The following is a 20,319-nucleotide window of genomic DNA, read 5'->3' as shown; positions in this document are numbered from 1 at the left end:
CGGACGAGGAGGAGGAGGAGGCCGAGCAGGAGGCCGCCCGGCGCGCCGCCAAGAAGCGCCGGCAGGAGGAGGTGCCCGAGGGCGACGCGCTCGTCGCGCCCCGCCTGCTGCACGCCTCCTCCGCCGCCGCCAGCGCTGCGAGCAAGAAACGCCCGCTGGCCAGCCCCCGCCGCCGCCTGCCCGCCCCCGGCCAGTTGGCTTCTGCGCCGCCCGGCACGCCCAGCCCCGTCAAGAGGAAGGGCATCAGCCTCAGCCGGCTGAACATGTTGGCGCGTCCGAAGATGCGGAAGTAAGGGTGTCTCCATGGCGATGCGGCGGTTGGGGGTGTGATGCTGTCGCCGGGGGGGTGCGATGCGATGTGATGCGATGCGATGCCGCGTGGTATCTGGCGTCATTCATATTGTCATTGTGTTTGGCATTATGGTCCGGGTTTCTTGGCGACCGCCATTCGGGCCGCCGGTTTGTTTTCTTCTGCTTTGGCCTCACCAGCCAGCTATTTCTTCCCGCCTGTTTGGGCTGCTCCGACTAGTTTGCTTACAGCAGCATGCACCTCGGAGCGCGGTCATCGCATACAGGTCGGTTGGATCTCTCCGCCGACGAAACGAGTTATTCAGGCTCTGCTGGGCCTTGCGCTCGCGCTTGTGGGCAAGAGAGTAAGGGGGGATATTTATCCGGGCGTTGTGGGTGGCGCCACACGGTAGCCTGGACGTTGGCTTCCAGCGAAGCTCTGTAGCTTCCTGCATGTCTGGTGGTCTGGTCTTGTTTGGTTTTTCTTGTATGAGTTCTCTAGGGCCCCTCTGAACCCATTTGGTCGGCTGTGGCGTACTCTTGGGCGGTGCTTGGTCGGCAATGACGGGGATGGTGGCGTTGAGTTTGGTCTGGCTGACAGCGGGTATGGGCATTTCTCCTCGCTTGGAGCAGCATGGTTGTAGGCATACGAAATGGTCTTATTGTTCTCATGCCACCGGGTGAGCTGCTTTGATACCGTGTGAATGCCCTGTGATGAGCGCCTACTGTGGGTGATACTGACGGTTGTCTGTGTTGTGTTTGAGTCGGCTGTGGTTGTTCACTCCCAATGCCAGACCAACTAACCCTTCCTCCCATCGTTCGTTGTTTTGACGCAGCGGTTTCTTTAACCCCTTTTACGTGTTCTGTCATTCATTCATCACAGCGATTTAGACAGGCCAATGTCTTGTCAAGCCGGACTTGCCATCCTCCCCAGATTCTCCAGCGGCCATCTTGGTACATACATACACCCTCTATTGCCCCAGCTACGCCCCCGCCCGAGCCAGCGCTACTCTTTAGCTCACCGTTCCTTCTCGAACTTCGCCCATTCAAAGGACACCTTGCAAGTGTTGAAGGACTCCAGATCTTCTATGGGGTTTCTACGGGGCTTCCACAACCAACCACTTATGTGGCTATCACGGATCCCTTAGCGGGATCTCTTCAGCGAGCTGTCGCTCTTAAGAGGGTGTTTGGGCGCTAAAACACCTAAAGGAAATGTGAGGGGAGAGAGAGAGAAAGGAAGAAAGGAAAAGGAAATAAATCAGAAATTGAACTTTTTTTGTCAATCCAAATCGCAGTCACCATGAAGTAAGCGCAATTCCGGAGATGCCCCGGCTTTGTAGATTGGTTTGTCCATGAAAGCAATGGAGTTTGAGCTCAGTTTCAGTGGGTGAGCAACTTACAAGGCTGCCAAGTCATGGACTTACCTGGCAGCCCCACATCAGCTAAGTAGCAAAACAAGCCAATCACATGACGCTGTGTTTGAGGTCTGCTCCCCACCACCCGCAGCCTCGCCGCACTAAGGTAGGTTGCTTCGCTCAACCATGGAACCTGGAATACAACACAACCATCGATCATCCTCCATCTTCCACTCGCCTCGCAGACGGTAGCGCACCGACTGCGCACCAACCGCAGCCATGGCGCCGATCAACCCCGACCTGCAAAGCACCCAGGAGGACATCAAGAACGTCATCCAAGATCTCTTCCAGATCCTGGCGCAGGTCGCCAACTACGACTCGACCAGCCGGCCCTCGCGCGAAGCGCTGGCCCAGGACATGTATGCTGCTCCCCCATCCTTCTCCTTCTGGGGCCCCTCTCACCCCACGTTTTCCCGCTTGCAACTACCCCCTCCCCCCGTGTCAACCCGCGCCACTTTCTCATAATCCATATGTGTGATGTAGAATCGCGCTCTCTTCCTCCCTCGCACAAACGCACCGGGCGGCGACGCTCCTGGGCCCCGCGCGCGCCGACAAGGCGGTGCCGGAGCCGCTGGTGCAGTACGTCGAGAACGGGCGGAACCCGGACATCTACACGCGCGAGTTCGTCGAGCTGGTGCGCCGCATGAACCAGCTCGCGCGCGGCAAGATGCACGCCTTCCGCGCCTTCCGTGACGTGCTGGCCGCCGAGATCGCGCTGCAGATGCCCGAGGTCGATGCCGACGTCAGGAGGGTGCTGGAGGGGACTGGTGGTGGTGGTGGGAGTAGTAATGACGGTGGTGGGGAGCAAGAAGGGGCCGCTGCAGGAGGAGGTGGAGGTGGAGGTGGCGGTGTGGAGGTGGTTAAGCAGCAACAACAACAACAATAGCAATGATGGCAACGGGCGGAGGAATGCGGCGAGACACATTGTGCTTCTGCGGGATCGGTTTAGGTCACTGGCGTCAACGGGTCTATACTTCATGGCTTGGGTCGGGTCGGGAAAGACTGGGAACAGCATGGTCGGGCATGGCTGGGCGTTCTGGCGTTTTGAGAGGGGCAGCATCCCATTTCACCCCTGTGGTAGATCGATATGGCCACTTGATTCTTGTTTTCTTCAGATGCCATGAGGGAGAACACAAAGAAACAGACATCCGTCAATGCCGACATGAGCTGGACAACACCGCATTGTCGCAGATGGAAGTCAAGAATGACATATAATTTTGACTGCCAACGCCTCCACATCATGCTGCAAACCCGACCCTCGCCGCCAATCGCCGACGACCGCCGTCTAGCAAGGAAGCCTCCCACGCCGGGAAAGAAAATAGACCGGCTCCACGCTGGTATGCAGCGCCCCCATATAAGAGCAACATACAAAGCGCCCCTAGCTGATGCCATCGCGCCAAAGCCAACAAAAGAAAAGATACCACACAAGGTACATGCATGACACACCAAAACCATCTTGTAATAGACCGCTACTCAGCCAGCGCCTGCAGCGCCTGCGTCAACGGCACAATCCTCAGACTCCGCGCTCTCTTCAACGGGCTCTGCTGCTGCTGCTGCTGCTGCTGCTGCGGCTGCTGCAGCCCGGACCCGGCCTGGCCGCTCCCGGGCCCCTGCGTCGGCGGCGGCGAGACGCGCAGGACGGTGGGGCAGGCGGCGTCGGTCCACTTGCGAAACACGCTCTTGAGGTCGCGCGGGGCGCCCTCCAGCACGACGGTCGAGATGGGCACGAACGGGCGGTCCTCCATGCCGGCAGCCAGGATGGCGTACTCCTGCGCGAAGTCGAGCGCGTTGGCGAAGGCGGCGTACTGGTCCTGCGAGCGGGCGCCGACGATGATGTACAACTCGAAGAAGGCGTCGAGCACGTAGATGTGCGACGGCAGCAGGTCGGTCTGCCGGAAGGGCGAGAGCTCGGTTATCTGGCATAGTTCGCGACCGGCGCGTGGTTAGTGTAACCGCTGTGCAACCTGTGGTGATATTGAAGGGGGGGAAGGGGATTTGGAGAACGCATACCTGCTGCTTGTCGGCTGCGTGGACGCAGAACAGCCTGCTGCAGTATTTGTCATAGCTCGGCTTCAGCCGCCAGTGGTCGGCCGAGCTCGGGCGCGTGCCGCCGCCAAGGACGGCCCAGAAGCTGTCGGGCTCGCTGCCCTCCTCAATCTCGATCAGCTCCCCCATCAGGGCCAGGTCCATGCCGACGAGCCGGGCGCATCCCAGCTCCTCGACGTCACTGCCCTTGCCCTTCCACAGGTAGCATTTGCCCTGCTGCGTGATGAGATACGGGAACCCGGAGCACAGGCTCAGCGGGGAGAAGTCGACCTCGTCGAAGACGACCTGCCCCAGGTAGCGCCGGCCGCAGAGCATGTTGGGCGCGAGCGAGTCATACTTGTTGCTCGATCCGCGGCGGACAATCACGACGCCGCCAAGCGCCTGCAGGAACTCGGACGTCTCCTTGCCCTGCGAGAGCTTGACCAGCCTGCCGCCGAATGCTCGGGCTTCCCTGGCAGCGAAGAGATGGCCATCCTGGACCACCGACTCGGGCACCTCGTCGCCGGCCCAAAAGTAGACCTCGTTCACCTTCTTTCCGGCGCTGTCGATGTAGGTGTGCGGGCAAACGTACATCTCACGCTCAAACAGCACTCGCTCGTAGTGCGAGGGCACGGGGATCTTCTTGCCCTCGGCGGTCAGCTGGACGAGCTGGGCCCGCTGGGTCTGGATCTTGGCGGTCGAAGCCGGCCGCCTCATCAGTATCTCGGCGGCGTCGGCCGTGTATTTCCGCCTGGGACGATCCGGCCCGAAGAATTCGGTGATCAGAGCCGACACATCCGAAGATTGCTTGCTCGGCGACCGCACCGGAGACGGTATGCGGGGAGACGCCACAGGAAGTGTTGCCACAGGGGGAGGTGCCGGAAGTCGCCTAGATTCTTGAGGGGCTTGCGGTGCTTCCGCGGCTTCTACCGGTTTCTCAACAGTCACAGCCGGCTTAGGCGCCGCTGCTGGCTGTGTCAAGCTCGAGCCTGTTCCAGCAGGCGGCGTCGCCCCGCTCCTGATTGGGAGCGCAGGCTTCGGTTCGACCTGGTCATTCTCCGGCAGCTTCTCGGCCGGTTTGGCGGCGAGAGCAGGGAAGCGGTCCTTGACCGGCGAAGAAGGCCTCGATTTGACTGGTTCAGGCTTCGGACTGGCCGGGTTCTGGTCGTCCAGGAATTTCGACATCCTCTTGATGTCGAGCTTCTTGGGCGAGGAAGGCTGCGAGGCCTCGCCACTGGGCTCAGCAGGTTTTGGTGACTGCTGGCTCAGGGCTGCCAGGGCCGCCACCTGTTCGTGGACTTTGGTCGGGGAGCGCGGCCGAGTCTTCACCGGAGTAGATCCGATCAGGGTAATGGGCTGGCCGACTGAAACGGATTCCTCCTTGGACATACGCTTCGATGAATCGATCAGAGCGATAACGTCGCCCAAAGGTTTTGGCTTGTCGTGTACCAAAGGCTTCTTGGATTCCGCCGGTGTGTCCACCTCGGGGCCAGGTGGTGCAAACTTCTCTGGTTTGGGAGAGACAGCAGGCTTCTCCGGTTTAGAAGAGATCGCCGGCTGCTCTGGCTTTGGAAGGCTGACGAGTTGCTCCGGTATAGGCGTGGGGACAGGCTGCTTCTCTGGCCGAGACACTGCTTCCGCCACCGAACCCTTGGCCCCCTCAGCTGGCGCAGCGACAGAAGTCGGAGCCTTCCTCTTAGGACCACGGGCCCGGTTCTTTGTCAAATGAGTCAGCTGAGGTCCAGGGGCAGGCTCGCCAGTCTCCGGAGGGGCTCCAGAAGCGCTCGACGCTCCTGAATTCTTGGCCGAGCCAGTAGCTGGCGGAGGGCCCCTTGCTATGAGGCTAGCCAACGCGGGGTTGAAGCGTTCTGCCAGTCCTCCGGCTCTGTTTTGGATCCGGCTGGGAGCTTCTGCTCGCTTTTGGAGAGCGGGACTTTCTAAGGGAGAATCGGGAGTGGTCGATGTTTGCTTTGACAACGTTCCCGTCCGCTGCAACTCCAGCTTCTTTGCGATGCCCTCGGGCACAGGTTTCTCGCTCGCGGAACTAGGTTCTCTTGTGACACCCCGCCCTTCCTGCTGCGCCTTTTTGAAGTCTTCCTTTTTCTTCAATATAGCCTCCTTGAACTCGTCTTTCCGCTCAGTCTTCTTGGGTCCACCTGTTATGTTAAGTGCCGCCTTGCCTCGCAGGATGTTATCCTTGAACTCATCAGGGGCCACGTAGTTCTGCGTCTTGGTCCTCCGCAGACTCCCAAGCACGGTCTTCAGCTCGTCGGCAGAACCCGATGACTTGGCTTCAGGTGACGGGACACGGGGCTTCAAGTTTCCGCCGAAGTCTTTCTTCGGAGGCGCCTCCGGCTTATCCCCTGCGGCAACGTTGGTGTCCGCTTTGCTCTCAGCAGACCCGTCTGCTGTTGGGGAAGTTTTCCGAAGGCTGCCGCGCAATTCGGCGATGGCCGGCTTCTCGGCTGATGTTGACCCTGACACCGGGGGCACTGGTGGAAAGCTGGCCAGAGCGCTCGGCTTAAGACTTGCGCCCATGGGGGTAGACCTCATAAGCCCGCCAGTTTTCACCTCGGGCTTCTTGGGCTGAGGCGCACTCCGCGCAAGATCAGCGGTTGCCCTCTGGGCCTTTGCCTTGTTCAGCTCGACCAACCACGCGGGCTGGGCGGGAGCAGGCGGTGTCGGCTTCGCCTTGGGTGATTCTGGCTTGTTCAGAGCGGTCTCAAGCCAGCTAGAGCTCTTTGTCGGGCTCCATCGACGGGGGTCCATCGTTTTAGAAGGGCTCGTCGGCGGTGTTATGTTTTCCTCCCCTTTCGTCTGTGGCTCTGTTGGCGTGGCCGATCCAGCAACGCCGTTCTGGTTCTCAGCCTTAACTTCCTTCTCCTCATTTGAAGCCGGCAGCGGCGCGGGCGACTCTGAGGCCTCCCTGAGCATGCTCTTGGGCCGCACGCTGGCCTTAGGCGTGGAAGGGCGCGGCGCGCCGTCCGCGCTAGTAACGCCGCCGGGCCTAATGGAATCGGCTCGCTGTAGACCGACCGGGGAATTGACACTCCACCGCTTGACGCTATCCGAACGCTTCATCATTGCGCTCTGCACGAAGCCACCCAGTCCTTTGGTAGGCGAGACTGGCCTCGTCGGCGACGTCCGGCCCGCGGACGAAGCGAGGGACTGTCGGTTGATGGAAGCCGTGTCCGTTTCTTCTGCGCCATTGCCGACTGGGGGATCTAGACGTTGCGCGCCGGTTACAGGGAGTGGCGACCCTGTTTTGCCCGACTGGGCGGTTGGGGTTACTGGCCGCGCAGCATTCTCGTCTTTCTGTGCTTCTGCTGTCAATTCGCGAGACAGCCCAGGAAGCTGAGTCCGCATAGGTGGCAGGTCCACTGTGTCTTGATCCTCGACCTGGTTCTTCCTGAACGCTCCCGAGCCCCGGCCTGGATCGGCAGTCTGACGGAACCACGAGGGATCCTTCTTCGCTAGGGCCTGAGCAATCTGGTCGCGCGACAGGGTTTCCTCGGTCGCCGGCGTCGATTCAGCGACGATGGGAGAGCTGCGTGCCGCGTTCTCCGCAGCGATCATAGACAAGGGCCGGCTCTTGGGCCGGTCCGAGGACTGTGACGTCGGTCGCCTCTGCCACGAGAGCGGCGATCGCGCGGATGGCATGCCGATGGAAGGCGAAGTCGACGTCATGCTGGTCCGCTTGATATCCGAGTCGAACGGCGAGTCGTTCTCTTTGGTGGGGGAAGTCGAGAAATCGGCTGCGACGTCCACGGTTTCCGAGGGTAGGTCGGCGGCGCGTTGCCGAGGGCTCCCAGAGCTGTCAAGGCCAGGCGACTCCAAACTTGTGCCGTCGGCAGCCGAGGGTAGGATGCCGATGCGATGTGCAGTGGGCGGTGGGGTGTTTGCCGGCGACGATTTTTGCGGCGAAATCGATCTTGCGCGCTCTGTAATGTTGGACGGGCAGTTAGCACTTCGGTCCCCCGCAACATGCACGCATAACTAAACTTCGTATGCACAGGTGTGTCTCGGTCCACCCAGACTAGTCAGTTGCCCAGAGTGCTAAAACTCCCAAAAGCCCTGTTCGTGATGTGGTCCGCATCTGTGCATCGATCGGAGGGAAGAAGCAAAGCAGGTGGCAGCGGGTTGGCATCCATACCTTCGCGCCGGGCCTGGCGCTCCCTCTTCTCCTGCAATATCTTCTCCTCCAGCTCTCGCGACCGGGCCTGGTCTTCTTCGTCGCGCCTTTCCTTCAGCAACTCGACCGAGCGCAAAAAGTCGGAAACCTCGTCTGACATGGCTGTTTCCGAGACGACGTCTCCGGCATGACACACGACGGCAGGATGCAGCGTGAATTGGGGTACGGCACGCGGCGCGCGGCTTGTTGGGGGGTTGAATCGCAGGGCAGCAGGGGCCGGCTGTTGTCAACAGCTCAAAAGCCGAATCCTTGACTCGGACTCAAACAGGCAAGACCTGAGTTCTGGAGGGGCAGGGCACTGGGCAGTCGGCTTGACGTGCCCAGCCGATCGGGCTGCAAGGGGCCCGGGCACCGTGGAGACACAAGACAGGGCCTCAGCGGAGCGGAAAGTTAACCCAAGGCGCCTGCTGATAGGTCAGCCTGAACCCTGTCTCGGAGCGCAAGCCCTGCGCAGCTCTCCCGGCGCTATGACCAAGGTCACCTCAAGGGCCGGCATTTCTGGGAGGGATGCCACCTCGTCATAATCGCTGACGTTAACGTTGAATGCCGTTGTTTCAGGATATAGCCCGAACCAGACCCTGTGTCACTGTTGATGTGTACCTACACTAATTATCCGCAACTCGGAGCCTGTTCAAGATTGCGTGCGTAAGTGTTCTCGTTTTCCTTTTCCCAGTGCTGAGCACACAGGTTTCTCTTTAGTTTTGCTTGTTTCCCTTGGACCCAGCACTCCGAGAGTTCCTTTGTCCATTTGTTTTTACCTTTGATTGCCCCGGTAACGATGGATCCCAAGCATAGGCTATGGTGGTCCCTTTGCACCCAGCGCCTGCTCGCCGCGGAATATGACGCTTGTAAGCTTATCACCTGAACTGCTCGGCCCCTAGACCCTTTTTCAATGTCCGCATGCATTCTTCACCTGGCCTCAACGGATACGCTGGATGTGCACCACGAGCGGTGGCTCAGGCTAGTAGACCGATGGCCTGTCGAGTTTCGCCAGGGACGTACTCAGATCAGTCGTATACAGATAGATTCCCCTCCCTCTCGTCCGAAATCCCTGTACCGAGGACTTGACACGTCCGGGAGCTGGGGGGTGAGCTGGGTGAGCGGGCTGGGTTTAACTTACGTTGCTGATTCGGGCTGGGCAACTCGCCAGGAAGCTGATGAGAGTGATATATCGTGTTGGTAATGGAAAGAGTCAGCTCGTTCTCTATCCTCCCGTGCGGGTACCGGGGACGAGGCCTGTCGTTGGGCCGTGCGAAGCAGTATCGCGACAATGAATGGATCTCGTCTGCCGTCCTGGCAAGTGATTTGCCTGAGCTTCTTGTAGCGGATCGCACGAACAGGCTAGTTTAGCTGCGCCGTCGTCAACGCCTCCGATGCCTGTACCTGCACCGGTGGGAATGGGAAGAGGACCTCATGCATCGTCTTAACGTGCCACATATCGACGTGAGGTAACACTGGCGCAGCGCTGCTACATAGGCGGTAGAGCTTGGCAGCGCGGAGCGTATCAGCCTTCTTCAGGCCAAAGAAGAGACTAAGCTCGCTAGTCCTACGTCAGGAGCCGTAGCGCCAGCGTCAGACCCTATATGAAATTGGCAGTCGAGAAGCGTGAAGTTAGTGGCGTCCCATTGATTGCAGAGCCTGTACATAAAGGATGTGGCAGTGTTGGCAGAGTAGATAGTTCAGAGCTCCGGCGATGACCAGACTGGTGCGGGCGCTTGAAAGTACAGCTTGAAGATATCAGATTCAATACCGCACCGCACATCGCACTTTGGGTAGCCAGCTTCTGTCGCTTTCGAGTTAGTGCGAGAGTCCTCTTTTTCGTCTTCCTGGGCTTGGGACGACTGGGGTGGTGGAACGGGCACGGCTAGTTTTGCACTCTACAAGCACCGACTGCCCATATTCGCACTCGTTATTTCTGGAGATTGTCGGATGTGTCTTTTCCTTTCTCTTCTTCTTTCTTTTTTTGTCTGTTCATCTATCTGCAGCCAAACACTCACCACGCGAGTGAGCCAACGATCTATATCACCTTAAATATCACTGTAAATATGTACATTCTTAGTTGATAAGCGTGTTAGGTGGCAATCGGTTGTTTCTGGGTCCATTCTAAAAAGAGGACAGGAAGTAAACGCCTTTGATGAGGTCCCTGATAACCAGATCAATACAGAAATAGACGGGCTTTGGCATCGTCGACAACCCAAGCCAGGCCTTCCCTCAAGTTCTCGCCAGTGATGGCGCTGCACCGGAGAATGATCCACCTATGGGTGCGGATCTCATCGAGGCGAAGTGCCTGACGGAAGAGCAAACATCAGCGCTGACCCACACGATGTCTAGTCTAAAAGGCATAGCCGAGACCGACCTTTGATAACTCCTCGCCAGTCATGCATCCCTTGACGTCCGTCTTGTTGGCAAACACTAGCAGGCTTGCCCCTGAGAGTCGCTTCGGGGCTGGTCAACTAGCTGCCCATATCAGGGGGTTGTCACAGAGCGGCTCGCTCACCTCCTCCTGAAGAAGGCCGTGCAGCTCCTCCCTGCAGTCGTTGAGGCGCAGCCTGTCTGTGGCGTCGACTACCCATATCAGCGCGTCGGTCTTCTCGAAGTAGTTTCGCCAGTAGGAGCGCAACGTCTTTTGGCCGCCGACGTCCCCTGTGTGTCTGATCAGATCTTGGACGTGCACGACGGCACACAAAGTCATCTTTGGGAGTTACAAATGTTGAGCTTGTATCTGGATCAAGGGAGTCAGAAACGAGCACGAGAGCAGAAGGCTTGTTCTGGGGGTCGGGTAGCTGGACGGCATACCCATCGTAGTCTATCGTCCTGATGTTGAAGCCGAGAGTGGGGCTGACCGTGTTGACGTCTTCGCCCATGATCTTCTTGACGATGGTGGTTTTGCCCGCGTTGTCGAGCCCGCTGCATGCCAGTCAGAATCAAACGAGTCCAGCCAGACAAACGATTGGCTGGCCTGGGGGTACTAAGGGTACTAGAGTACAGCATCAGAATGCGGAGCTCCTTGTCCTTGAGTCTGGCCTTGCGCAAGATGGACAGCATCGTGGGTGGGGTGCCAAAGATGTGCAACTGGCGCAACGGCAACAAATGTGTATTGGCATCACGGTATCTGTATCCGTCCAGAATTGTGTGCCTGGTTCATTCATTCAGCACCACCCAATTCCGTTGAAGCTGAGGGTTGGCCCATCACGTGACATAGCAGCAGGATGACCATCAGTTCCACAGCAAGCCGGCTCTGGCTCAGTATACCAACCATCACATGTCGTCAGAGTTGGACAAGCTTGGTACTCCGTATTTATATTCATTGTATATTTTAACTGACGGGGATACTTTTGATTCATAGCCATTAATGCGGGCTCCCTATCCTTCCTTCAACCCATGCATTAACAAGCTCACTGATGAACACAGCAGTGAACTTTGTACGAAAAGGACGCACTCTCTGGTGACGCATATATCATATGTATACAAGATCACGACAATATATTGATGGAAAAACGTGCAGTGGTGCTTTTCTTGTCGCTTCTCACACCAAACGACGACTGGGTCTACACCATTCAGGGGTATCACGGGACATCAGGAGGCATCAAGGGGCATCACCACCAAACTCCCAATTCAAGAACCACATAACAGTAGAAGGAGCGCTGAGTTGCATGTGTGCAAGCTTGTCACTGACTTGCTGGCTGCACCGCATGGCCCGTGCCCCGATATGGCCTCTATACTCAGGTGCTGCATGCTGCAGTTCTACCCAATATCGGTATCGCTATCGCTCCTTCCCAGGCGCGTGAATATTCAAATATTCAAACACCGAGCAAAGTTTTCGTGACGCGGTTTAGCGCGACTTGAAAACTCTTCTCCTCTCCAAGGCACCCGTGTTCTACTCCCCGGCTTCCCCCGATAAACCCCCGGGCGTTTCCTCTTCTTCCACCATCGCTCTCTTCCCACCAGCTTTCTCTTTTCCTACCGACCTCTCTCTTCCCACCGATCTTCTCTTTTCCCACCGACCTGACTTACCTTAGTCTCCGTTGATCCAGGCCGGACAATCGATCACTTGCCTGGTTTCCAACAAGGGCGACTCGGCCCAGTGCCTGACTGTTCTCTCTCTTTCTCTTACCACTCTCGCCCTTCCGCGTCTTTCTCCTGGGCAGTTTCTTCCCTCCCCAATCTCTCATCATCTGTCGGCCACCGCAAAGAAGGGTGGCACGGAAAGGTTGTTGATCGCGCTCAAAGACTGAGTCTACGGGCACGTGTCTCTGGCCTTGTAAGGAGGCTGGAAAGCTCTCGCGCTGTGGCAGTCTTTCAGTCAGGTATGTTTAATGTTTTCTCACTCTGGTTCGATGTTTGATTCGCTGCCTTCTCTGTCCGTTATCCTCTTGCTATGCATGCTCAGGTTGCTGTGGAGCGATGGTCACTACCAGTCGGCCAGCATTGGATATCGCGAAGTGTGCTAGAGTCGGACACTGACTGACTGACGAGATCCCAGACCGAGAACAATTTCCTGCTCTTTTGTCCCATCTGTCCGAGCTGATCGAGCCAGCTAAAGGTACGCTCGGATAAAACCAGTGGATGTGCTCTGTCGCCGACAGACGAGTTAACTTGTGTTCAGATCTTGGCTTGAATGACATGACCCGTCACCGCGGCGGAAATAACAACTTGTCGAGCGCTGGAATCAGCTTGGTCAAAAGAGCCCAGCATCGCGATTCTCCCAATCTGAAGAGCAAGATCCTCGCTGCTATCTGCTTCCGCGGTGCAGCAAACGACGACTCACCCCCTGCTAAAACTGCGCTCAACTTTCCCCGGCCGCTGTATCAGCCGACAGGCTCCCCGAGCACAGTCATGAAGCACTCTACCAAGGGCGGCACCAAGCCTCCCACCAAGGGCGGCAAGAAGCCTCCTACCAACGGCGGCAAAAAGCATCCTACCAACGGCGGCAAAAAACCTCCCACCAACGACAGCACCGAGCCTCCTACCAACGGCGGCACCGGGCCTCAAGAGGCGCCCGCCAGGAAGCCGATGCCGCGCCCCAGTTCCAAGGGCAAAGACAGGAGTCGCGACCAGATGGACTCCAGGAGCCGCGACCAGATGGACTCCTCCCAGTGGACGTGGACCACAAACCAACCGGCGCCCCCCTCGATGACCTCCAGGAGCCGCGACCAGATGGACTCCTCCCAGTGGACGCGGACCGCAAACCAACCGGCGCCCCTCTCGATGACCTACTGGGAGGCCCAGCGTATTGCGAAGGGCATCATTGATCCCTCATCGTATCCAACCCACACTACTCCCCAGACAGCGTACAACACGAAACAGAAAGCCTCAGGCCGCACCTTTGAGGAGAGAGGAGACTGGCGAGGCCACCCTGCAAATTCACAGCCAGGTGAAGAAGGACCCTCCGCAAAGTTCTTGGCGATGACTGGTCCCAGGCCCTTTGCTGGGGTTCAAGCTTCTCCACGGTCTGCTCATCCAAGTGCTGGTGCCGCATCCCAGACTCGAGGCAACGAGTTCGTGCAGCACAACGGTGCCGGAATTGGCCAGTCCGCGGCGGTGAACCCAAACATGGGAACGAAAATGCTCCAGCGCACGGGGTACGGAGTCAGCCCTGCTCGGCAAGGCCTTGCTGGCGGCACTGGAAACGTGAATGTGGGCTCTGGATACCATCAACATGCCGGTAGCTTCGGCCCTAGCCAGATAGAGCGGCACGAACCTAACCTCAGAGCCTTCGAAGCGCCACGCCCCAACAAAAACTATGCTGGGTCAATTCCCAGTCTCCCTTCATCGGTTTCCTCATTCAAGGTCAGCGAGACTGGTCTCGAAGTCGCAGAGGCCAAGTACGCTGGGAACAAATCGGGCGGCGACATCAGACTCGCCATCGGCCTCGAGCACAACATCCACAAGACGGGCAACAATACCTGGAAGAAATACAACTGGGCAGACCCGCACGGCAGGGACAACGATGAAGCCCTGAGGGAGAATTGGTACCTCACTCCCTTCATCAGGGCCTGGATGGCTGAAGTCCCTGACAATGTCCTTGTCTCGCTTAATCAAGACGATCCCGAGTACTGGAGATGCGACATCGACCCCAGCACGGGCTCCTTCCTGCCACCCATCGTCTGTCCAGATTCCATGGTTAACCATTGGGACAATCTGCCAGAGCTGGAATGGCGGCGCCAGAACTGGAGTTCGACCCTGCTCATCCGGCGTCAAATGACAAGCCCGTATCGCAACCCGGCCCATGCACGCAACATCCAGCGCGACAACTTCCGCAACCAGTCGCATGAGGAGGCCGCTGCGATCCTCGACGAGCATCTCCGCAACCAGTCGCATGAGGAGGCTGAAGCGATTCTCGATGAGCATCTGATTGTCAAGGTGCATGAAAACGAGGTCGAGACGAGCGAATACAACCACTACGTCCCGAGGATCCCGTGCCACCTACGCCCGGCCGAGATGGGCGACGCGGAGGCTGTGCGCCTCATCTACAACTGGGAGGTGGAGCACGGCCTCCAGGCGCCCGACTCCCACCCGCTCTCGACGGAGGACGTCGAAAATATCATCACCACCGCCCAGGCGCTGGGCATGCCCTTCATCGTCGCCGTCCGCGGTTCCGGCCGCGACCTGGGCCTGACCAAGGGCAACCTCTCGTTCTCTCCCTTCCCGCAGGTCGAAGAGTACGAAACCAGCCGGCGCGGCGAGGTCATCGGCTTCGCCTACCTCTCCGTCTGGGGCGCCGGCCTGGCGGGCAGCGGCGACAGCACCGGTCGCGCGACGGCCAAGATCCACGTCTTCGTCCACCCGGACTGCCGCCGCAGCAAGGTCGGCTTTTCCCTGCTTGACATGCTGCTGACCACCGTGTCGGACCGCTTCTCGTCCCAGTCCGGCTACGACTTCGTCGACCCGGCCAACAGCCCGGTCTACCGCGCCGACGGCCGCGAGAGCCGCCCCCGCCAGTACTTCCGCTTGTACCTGAGCTACTTCGTCCGGCACAAGCACCGCACCGACGGCGACCAGGCCCTCGAGCGCAAGCAGAAGGCCTACGACGTGGACCTGCGCTGGGTCAAGAAGCTGCTCGAGGAGCGCTTCAACTTCACCGAGATTGTGCGCTTCGAGGCCGCGCGCCGCTCCGCCAAGGCCCGCAAGGACCTGCCTGTCTGCTGGCTGGATGAGGTTGTGTTTGAGCACACCTGCTTCTTCGATCCGGAGGACGCGCTCACCAAGCCTGATTACTAGGCGCTGCGCCGGCTGTTGGGGTCTGGCCCTTTTTTTTTTTTTTTTTTTTTTTTTTTTTTTTTTTTTTTTTTTTTTTTTTTTTTTTTTTTTTTTTTTTTTTCATCTTTTCTTTTCGTTCTTGTTTTTCTTTCTCTACAGACTCTCCAGTTTGGGGGCACACGGGTTTGCTTGCTATGCTGCTTCCTCTTTTTCTGTTTGGACTCTCCAGATTGAGGGAGCAAGGGGTTGCTAGTTTTACTGCTTTTTCCCCCGTCTAAACTCTCCAAATCGAGGGAGTACGGGCTCCTTTGTTGCGGTTCCTTTTTTTTTTTTTTTCTTTCCTCTCCAGACCGGGCGAGTACAGGCTCGCTTGTTGTGCCGCTTTCTTTTCCCCTGTCTAGACGCTCCAGATAGGGGAGTGCGGGTTTGCTTGCCGCGCTGCTTCCTCTTTTTCTGACTGGATTCTCCAGATTGAGGGAGCACGGGTTTGTTTGTTGTGGTTCCATTTTCCTCCTCTCCAGACCGGGCGAGTACAGTCTCGATTGGCTTGGTGCCGGTTTGCACCTTCGACGACAGCTGGCTCAGTTGAGTCGCTGCCAGTATATGGATCTGGCCCCGAGATCTGGTTCAGTGGCATTCAGCCTTCTTTGCATGGCGACTTTGTGCGTGAACATACCGGAAGTCGGACTCGGCCTAGGGGGATTCACCGCCGGATATATCGCGGGTGCCATGGTCAGCCTCGCTCGGCGTTTTGAGGTGCTGTCTCCGCTCTTCCTGGGGCTTTGGGCAAGAGCTGAAATGGAGGAACAGCCTATTGTCGGGTAGTAACATGTTGAAATACACACAACACTTTGCGGACTATGGCTCCTTTCCCAGGTGTGAACATGTACGTGTGTGTGAAGGATGCCGATATGTATATGTACGGGAGGGAAACAAACAACTATGCACAAAGAAGCGAACGCAAGAACCATCCTCAGGAGCCTTCCGTCCCATCTCCCTTCCTCTTCCTTCTTCCATCCCTGTTCACCACCCCATCACATCACTCCCACCTCCTCTAATAAGGTGAGGCCCCACCGTGCAGCAGCACCTCACGCAACACCGCAGCCACCTCACAAGCACTGCGAGTACCAGTCATTCTGGTACGTGCACTTGGTGCCGGCGGCGCAGATGAAGCTGCCGGTCCACTGGCGGCCGCCGCACTGGCCCCACTTGGGCACGGGCTGGGGCGCCGCCAGCGCCAGGATCTTCTCGCTGGCGTGCTCCGACACGGTCACGATGTAGGCGGACGGGTTGGTCGTCGGCACGCCCGGGAAGATGGACGCGTCCACCACGAACAGGTTGTCCGTCCCGTACACGCGCGCGTTGAGGTCCACCACCGCCGACCCGCCCGTGCGTCCGTCGTCGGAGCCGATCTTGGCCGTCCCGACCCAGTGGTTGGACCGGCGGATGCTGGGGGAGAGGGACAACTATTGTAATCGAGTTAGTGGAGGGTTGGTGTGGGGTGGGGGTGGGAAAGGGGCTCCTTGCAGGTGGGGATGGGGAGGGAAGGAAGGAAGAGAGAGAGAGAGAGAGAGAGAGAGAGAGAGAGAAACGTACGCTGTTGACGTAGTCGCGCGCCGAGATGCTCGAGTTGGGGTAGGTCCAGGTCAGGTTGGCGACGTTCTTGAGAGCGTTCTGCAGGTTGACGATGCCCTGGATGACGGCCTCCTTGTCGTTGGGGTCCTTGAGGTAGGGCACGTCCGAGACAACGGTGGTCAGCGACGGCGTGATGGTCATGCGGCCGCGCGAGGTGGCGCCGCGGCCGAGGTACTGCGACATGGTCATCGCGTCTGGGTGGGAGGGGGAGGGTTAGTTAGTTTAAGCCTTCAGGGAGGAATATTCAGAGCGGGGCGGCGCGTGGACGCAGTAACGTACGGCCGTTGGGCGTGTCGAAGCTGCCCTCGACGCGAGCTGTCCATTGCAGCTGGCGCACGATACCGTCGGCGCCCTTGATTTCCTCCCAGAACCTGCCATGGGTTAGCTCGACGCAAAGAAGCTCTCGGATACCTGGGCAACTCACATGGGCCCGATGTTGGGCGCGGCCTGGGCGAGGATGCCGCTGCGGCTGTCTAATGTGGTGATTAGCTTCCGCAACACCGTTGGGGTTCGGTCAGGGCCGACATACTCAGGTAGCTCTGCTCATCAGACGGGATGGGGTTGTCCCAGGCCGCGTAGAAGTCGTAGAAGACGACGTTGGGGTGCGTGATGACGGTGTCGGTCTGCAAACGATCAGCATCCAACCACGCTCCCTCAGCAAAGCGTCGTCGGGTCAACCCACGTTGCAGTGGTCGTCCAGGTTGTAGCCGACCGGCAGGGGAATCCACGACGTGCTGTTGATCATGGTGGGGCCGTCGATCGTCGAGTTCTGCACAACCTGCAGCTGGTCCGACGGCCCGATACCGCTTCGCAGCAGGATCTTGGCGGTGCCGAAGGTGCCGGCCGACAGGATGACGCGGCCCGAGATGTTGGTCACGTTCACGACGCCCTCGTAGCCGCCGGACCGGAAGGCCTCGACCTCGACGCCCGTGATGTGGCCGCCGTCGCGGACCACGCGCTTGACGGTCGTGTTGAGCCAGAGGTTGAAGTTGCTGCGCTTCTTGGCGGTCTGCAGGTAGGTCGCCAGGGGCCCGCCGCGCTCGCCGCCGGAGAACATGAAGGGCGAGTGGGAGAAGGTGCGGTTCTTGCTGTCGGGCGAGCTGTTGGCGACGACCTGGGTCCAGCCGCCTTTGCTCAGGCCGCCGGAGATTACGTCGAAGCCCTGCTGGTAGTAAAGCTTGCCGTCCATCGAAGGCGTGTAGGTGCCCGGGATGCGCGAGAACACCCTGGAGATGGCGGCCTGGACGTCGCTCGACTTCCAGCCGGTAGGGAACAGGTAGTCGAAGTCGAGCGAGTAGGGCTGGTCTTGTCAGCAGAAAGTAGGGAGAAGTAGAGCCACGTCATCAGGGGCCGCAATGTTGTTGAACTCACGTGGAACCATAGACCGGCGTTCACGGCCGTGCCGCCGCCGAGCACGCAGCCGGCCATCTGGTCGGTGTCATCGCAGGCAATGCCCTTGGAGTCGACCCAGATCTCGTTGCACAGGCCCGGCACGTCGAAGCGGGTAAGACCGGTGCCCGCCAGCCAGTCCGGCCCGAGCGTGCCGCCGTTCTGGCCCGTCGACGCGAAGCCCTTCTCGATGAGCAGAACCGACTTGCCGGCCTCGCTCAGCTTGTCCGCGATGGGGATACCGCCCGCACCGGCGCCCACGACGATGTAGTCGTAGGTGGCGCCGGTGGGCACGGGAACGCCAACCACACCCGTGGACGTGGGACCGCTGCACTGGGCGGGGACGGTCTTGGTGGCCTTGGCAGCCCAGGCGGTGTAGGACGGGTTGGCGGCGTTGGAGTCGAGCTGGGCGCCCCAGATGCCCTGGCCGTTGTCGTGCTGCTCGATGGTGATCTGGTCCGGGCAGGTCGGGTTGCCGGGCGACGGGAACGCCTGGCACCAGCCGAGGATGAGGGCGCCGGACGACGTCGAGGCGCCGCCGGAACTGCCGTCCTGGTTCCACGACAGGCAGTTCTGGCACCGGAAGATCAGCGTGAAGCTGGTCGAGTTGATGGTGGACGAGATCTGCGTGAGCGTGGCGTTGCCCGTGTAGACGTCGGGCATGGCGTAGCCGGTCGCATAGCGGAACGACGTGTAGATGTTGTCCCCGTACGGCCAGGCGGCGATGAGCAGCGAATTGGTCATGGGACCGCCCAGGGAAACACCGCACCAGCCCTTTCCGTCAGTGGATGCGCATTGCTGGTGGCAGTCATCAGCATGGGCCGCGGGCGTGGGCTACGCAAGGGGCAGGCTTGTCGAACATACCAGGTACCCGATGAACTCGGTGGCATCGGTTGTGAGGGCGTTCGACGGCAGGGCCACACCGAAGGTATAGCCTCCCTGTGTCTCGGCCGATCCGTTGGGGAGGCCCCACGAGTTGAACACGATGCCCGTGCTCGGGTCGGTGAAGGTCACCGGAACACTGTTCTGAGCCAGGGCAGACGGCACGACTACAAACAGCCCCCCGGATGTCAGACATGGACGGGCTGCTGGGCAGAGGCAGGGCTCACTTACACGATGCCGCCGCCGCAAGGGCGCCGAGAAACCGAGAGGAGGACCTCATCTTGGGTTGCAGACTCGTGTTCGCGCCCACTCTGCCGGCATGGGAGCACAGAGAAGACGCCGTAGGGGGGGACGCGGCTCCCCTTTCTATTTAAGCTCTACATCCCCCGTCCCCCACTCCCTCCACCCTTTCCCCGGAGACAACGACACATCACACGGCTATCCGGTGCACAAGCACGCTTGCAACATCGGCGAGCGAGGGGCAGAGCCACAGATCGGGCATGCGAACAACCCGGTAGGTGGAAACGGCGGCAACCCTGTCCGCCATCGCGTGCTCGATGCTACTCTCCAGCGATCCATCCGGGGAGCAGGCAAGGACACGCGGATAGGCAAGCTGACTACATGTTTACACAAGGCGAGCGTAGGCCTGCCCGTTCCGCAAGCGAGCAAGACCCCGAGGGAACCGGACAGCCTAGGGCATGGGGAAGCTGCAGATGCCATTGCCATATTGCGCAGTGCGTATGCGTGCCAGACCCCAGACTCCCATGCCACGAGGTCCAAACCCGGTTTGCGCGGAGGGAGGAGCATGGGGAGCAAGGGCTGCAGAAGCATGCTGAGGCGCCCTGAGCCTCGCCATCTCGGATGGTGATCCCGGTGATTGCAGGGGCGACGTCCAGGGCCGTCCCCCTGTGGACCACACTGCGGTTAAATTGGGGACACCGCCGAGCCCTGGTTGCCGGGATTGGGCGAGCTTGTTGTCCCGCCGTGCCGACGCCTTTCCGGAAACGACCTTCCACGGCACGTCGCCTCCGAGATTTCTCGCCGTTCCTGGCGGCCCCGAGGCCGCCCCGCACGCCGTCAGACGCGCGTGGCCGTCAGCCAGCTAGGCTTTTGCTTCGTAATCTCCGACTGTGTGGGACCATGAAAGTAGCAAAGAGCTCTAGCAGGAGAGACAACCCCGCGTGCGAATAAATCCGAGAGGAATCAATGAGTGTCGAGGCGAGCTTCTCTGCAGACATAGACTCCGCAGACAAAGTGTACACTACACTACTCTTGCAGTACACAGTAGACGTG

The 20,319-nt window shown here is 59.3% G+C and overlaps 5 protein-coding genes across 5 annotated transcripts; 2 read left to right on the top strand and 3 right to left on the bottom strand.

Moving 5' to 3' along the window:
* Window positions 1-1,746: 1,746 nt before the first annotated feature.
* Window positions 1,747-2,970, top strand: THITE_2118971 (uncharacterized protein). Its single transcript, XM_003655306.1, has 2 exons — window positions 1,747-2,062; window positions 2,187-2,970. The coding sequence occupies exons 1-2, from the start codon at window positions 1,923-1,925 to the stop codon at window positions 2,587-2,589; spliced, it is 543 nt and encodes a 180-aa protein (XP_003655354.1). The 5' UTR covers window positions 1,747-1,922; the 3' UTR covers window positions 2,590-2,970.
* On the bottom strand, window positions 2,968-8,233 carry THITE_2118970 (uncharacterized protein). The gene is made up of 3 exons (XM_003655305.1): window positions 7,882-8,233; window positions 3,714-7,669; window positions 2,968-3,619 (listed from the first exon to the last, which is right to left on the bottom strand). Exons 1-3 carry the CDS (start codon window positions 8,018-8,020, stop codon window positions 3,173-3,175), a joined length of 4,542 nt encoding a protein of 1,513 aa, XP_003655353.1. The 5' UTR covers window positions 8,021-8,233; the 3' UTR covers window positions 2,968-3,172.
* A 1,595-nt stretch (window positions 8,234-9,828) lies between these two features.
* Window positions 9,829-11,053, bottom strand: THITE_2118965 (uncharacterized protein). The gene is made up of 6 exons (XM_003655304.1): window positions 10,907-11,053; window positions 10,717-10,827; window positions 10,626-10,642; window positions 10,418-10,563; window positions 10,277-10,357; window positions 9,829-10,207 (listed from the first exon to the last, which is right to left on the bottom strand). The coding sequence occupies exons 1-6, from the start codon at window positions 10,963-10,965 to the stop codon at window positions 10,076-10,078; spliced, it is 546 nt and encodes a 181-aa protein (XP_003655352.1). The 5' UTR covers window positions 10,966-11,053; the 3' UTR covers window positions 9,829-10,075.
* A 2,432-nt stretch (window positions 11,054-13,485) lies between these two features.
* Window positions 13,486-15,141, top strand: THITE_42167 (uncharacterized protein; the record flags this gene model as incomplete). The annotated part of the gene is made up of 1 exon (XM_003655303.1): window positions 13,486-15,141. One exon carries the CDS (start codon window positions 13,486-13,488, stop codon window positions 15,139-15,141), a length of 1,656 nt encoding a protein of 551 aa, XP_003655351.1.
* Window positions 15,142-16,147: 1,006 nt separating this feature from the next.
* THITE_59724 (carbohydrate-binding module family 1 protein) lies at window positions 16,148-19,306 on the bottom strand (the record flags this gene model as incomplete). Its single annotated transcript, XM_003655302.1, has 9 exons — window positions 16,148-16,586; window positions 16,717-16,949; window positions 17,035-17,126; window positions 17,180-17,228; window positions 17,285-17,378; window positions 17,438-18,055; window positions 18,127-18,942; window positions 19,009-19,193; window positions 19,258-19,306. 9 exons carry the CDS (start codon window positions 19,304-19,306, stop codon window positions 16,230-16,232), a joined length of 2,493 nt encoding a protein of 830 aa, XP_003655350.1. The 3' UTR covers window positions 16,148-16,229.
* Window positions 19,307-20,319: the final 1,013 nt, after the last annotated feature.

This window comes from Thermothielavioides terrestris, chromosome 4 (assembly GCF_000226115.1).
Source record: "Thermothielavioides terrestris NRRL 8126 chromosome 4, complete sequence".
Classification (NCBI taxonomy): Eukaryota; Fungi; Ascomycota; class Sordariomycetes; order Sordariales; family Chaetomiaceae; genus Thermothielavioides; species Thermothielavioides terrestris.
Note: the sequence above shows the minus strand (reverse complement) of the source record. Positions and strands in the feature narration are given on the sequence as shown.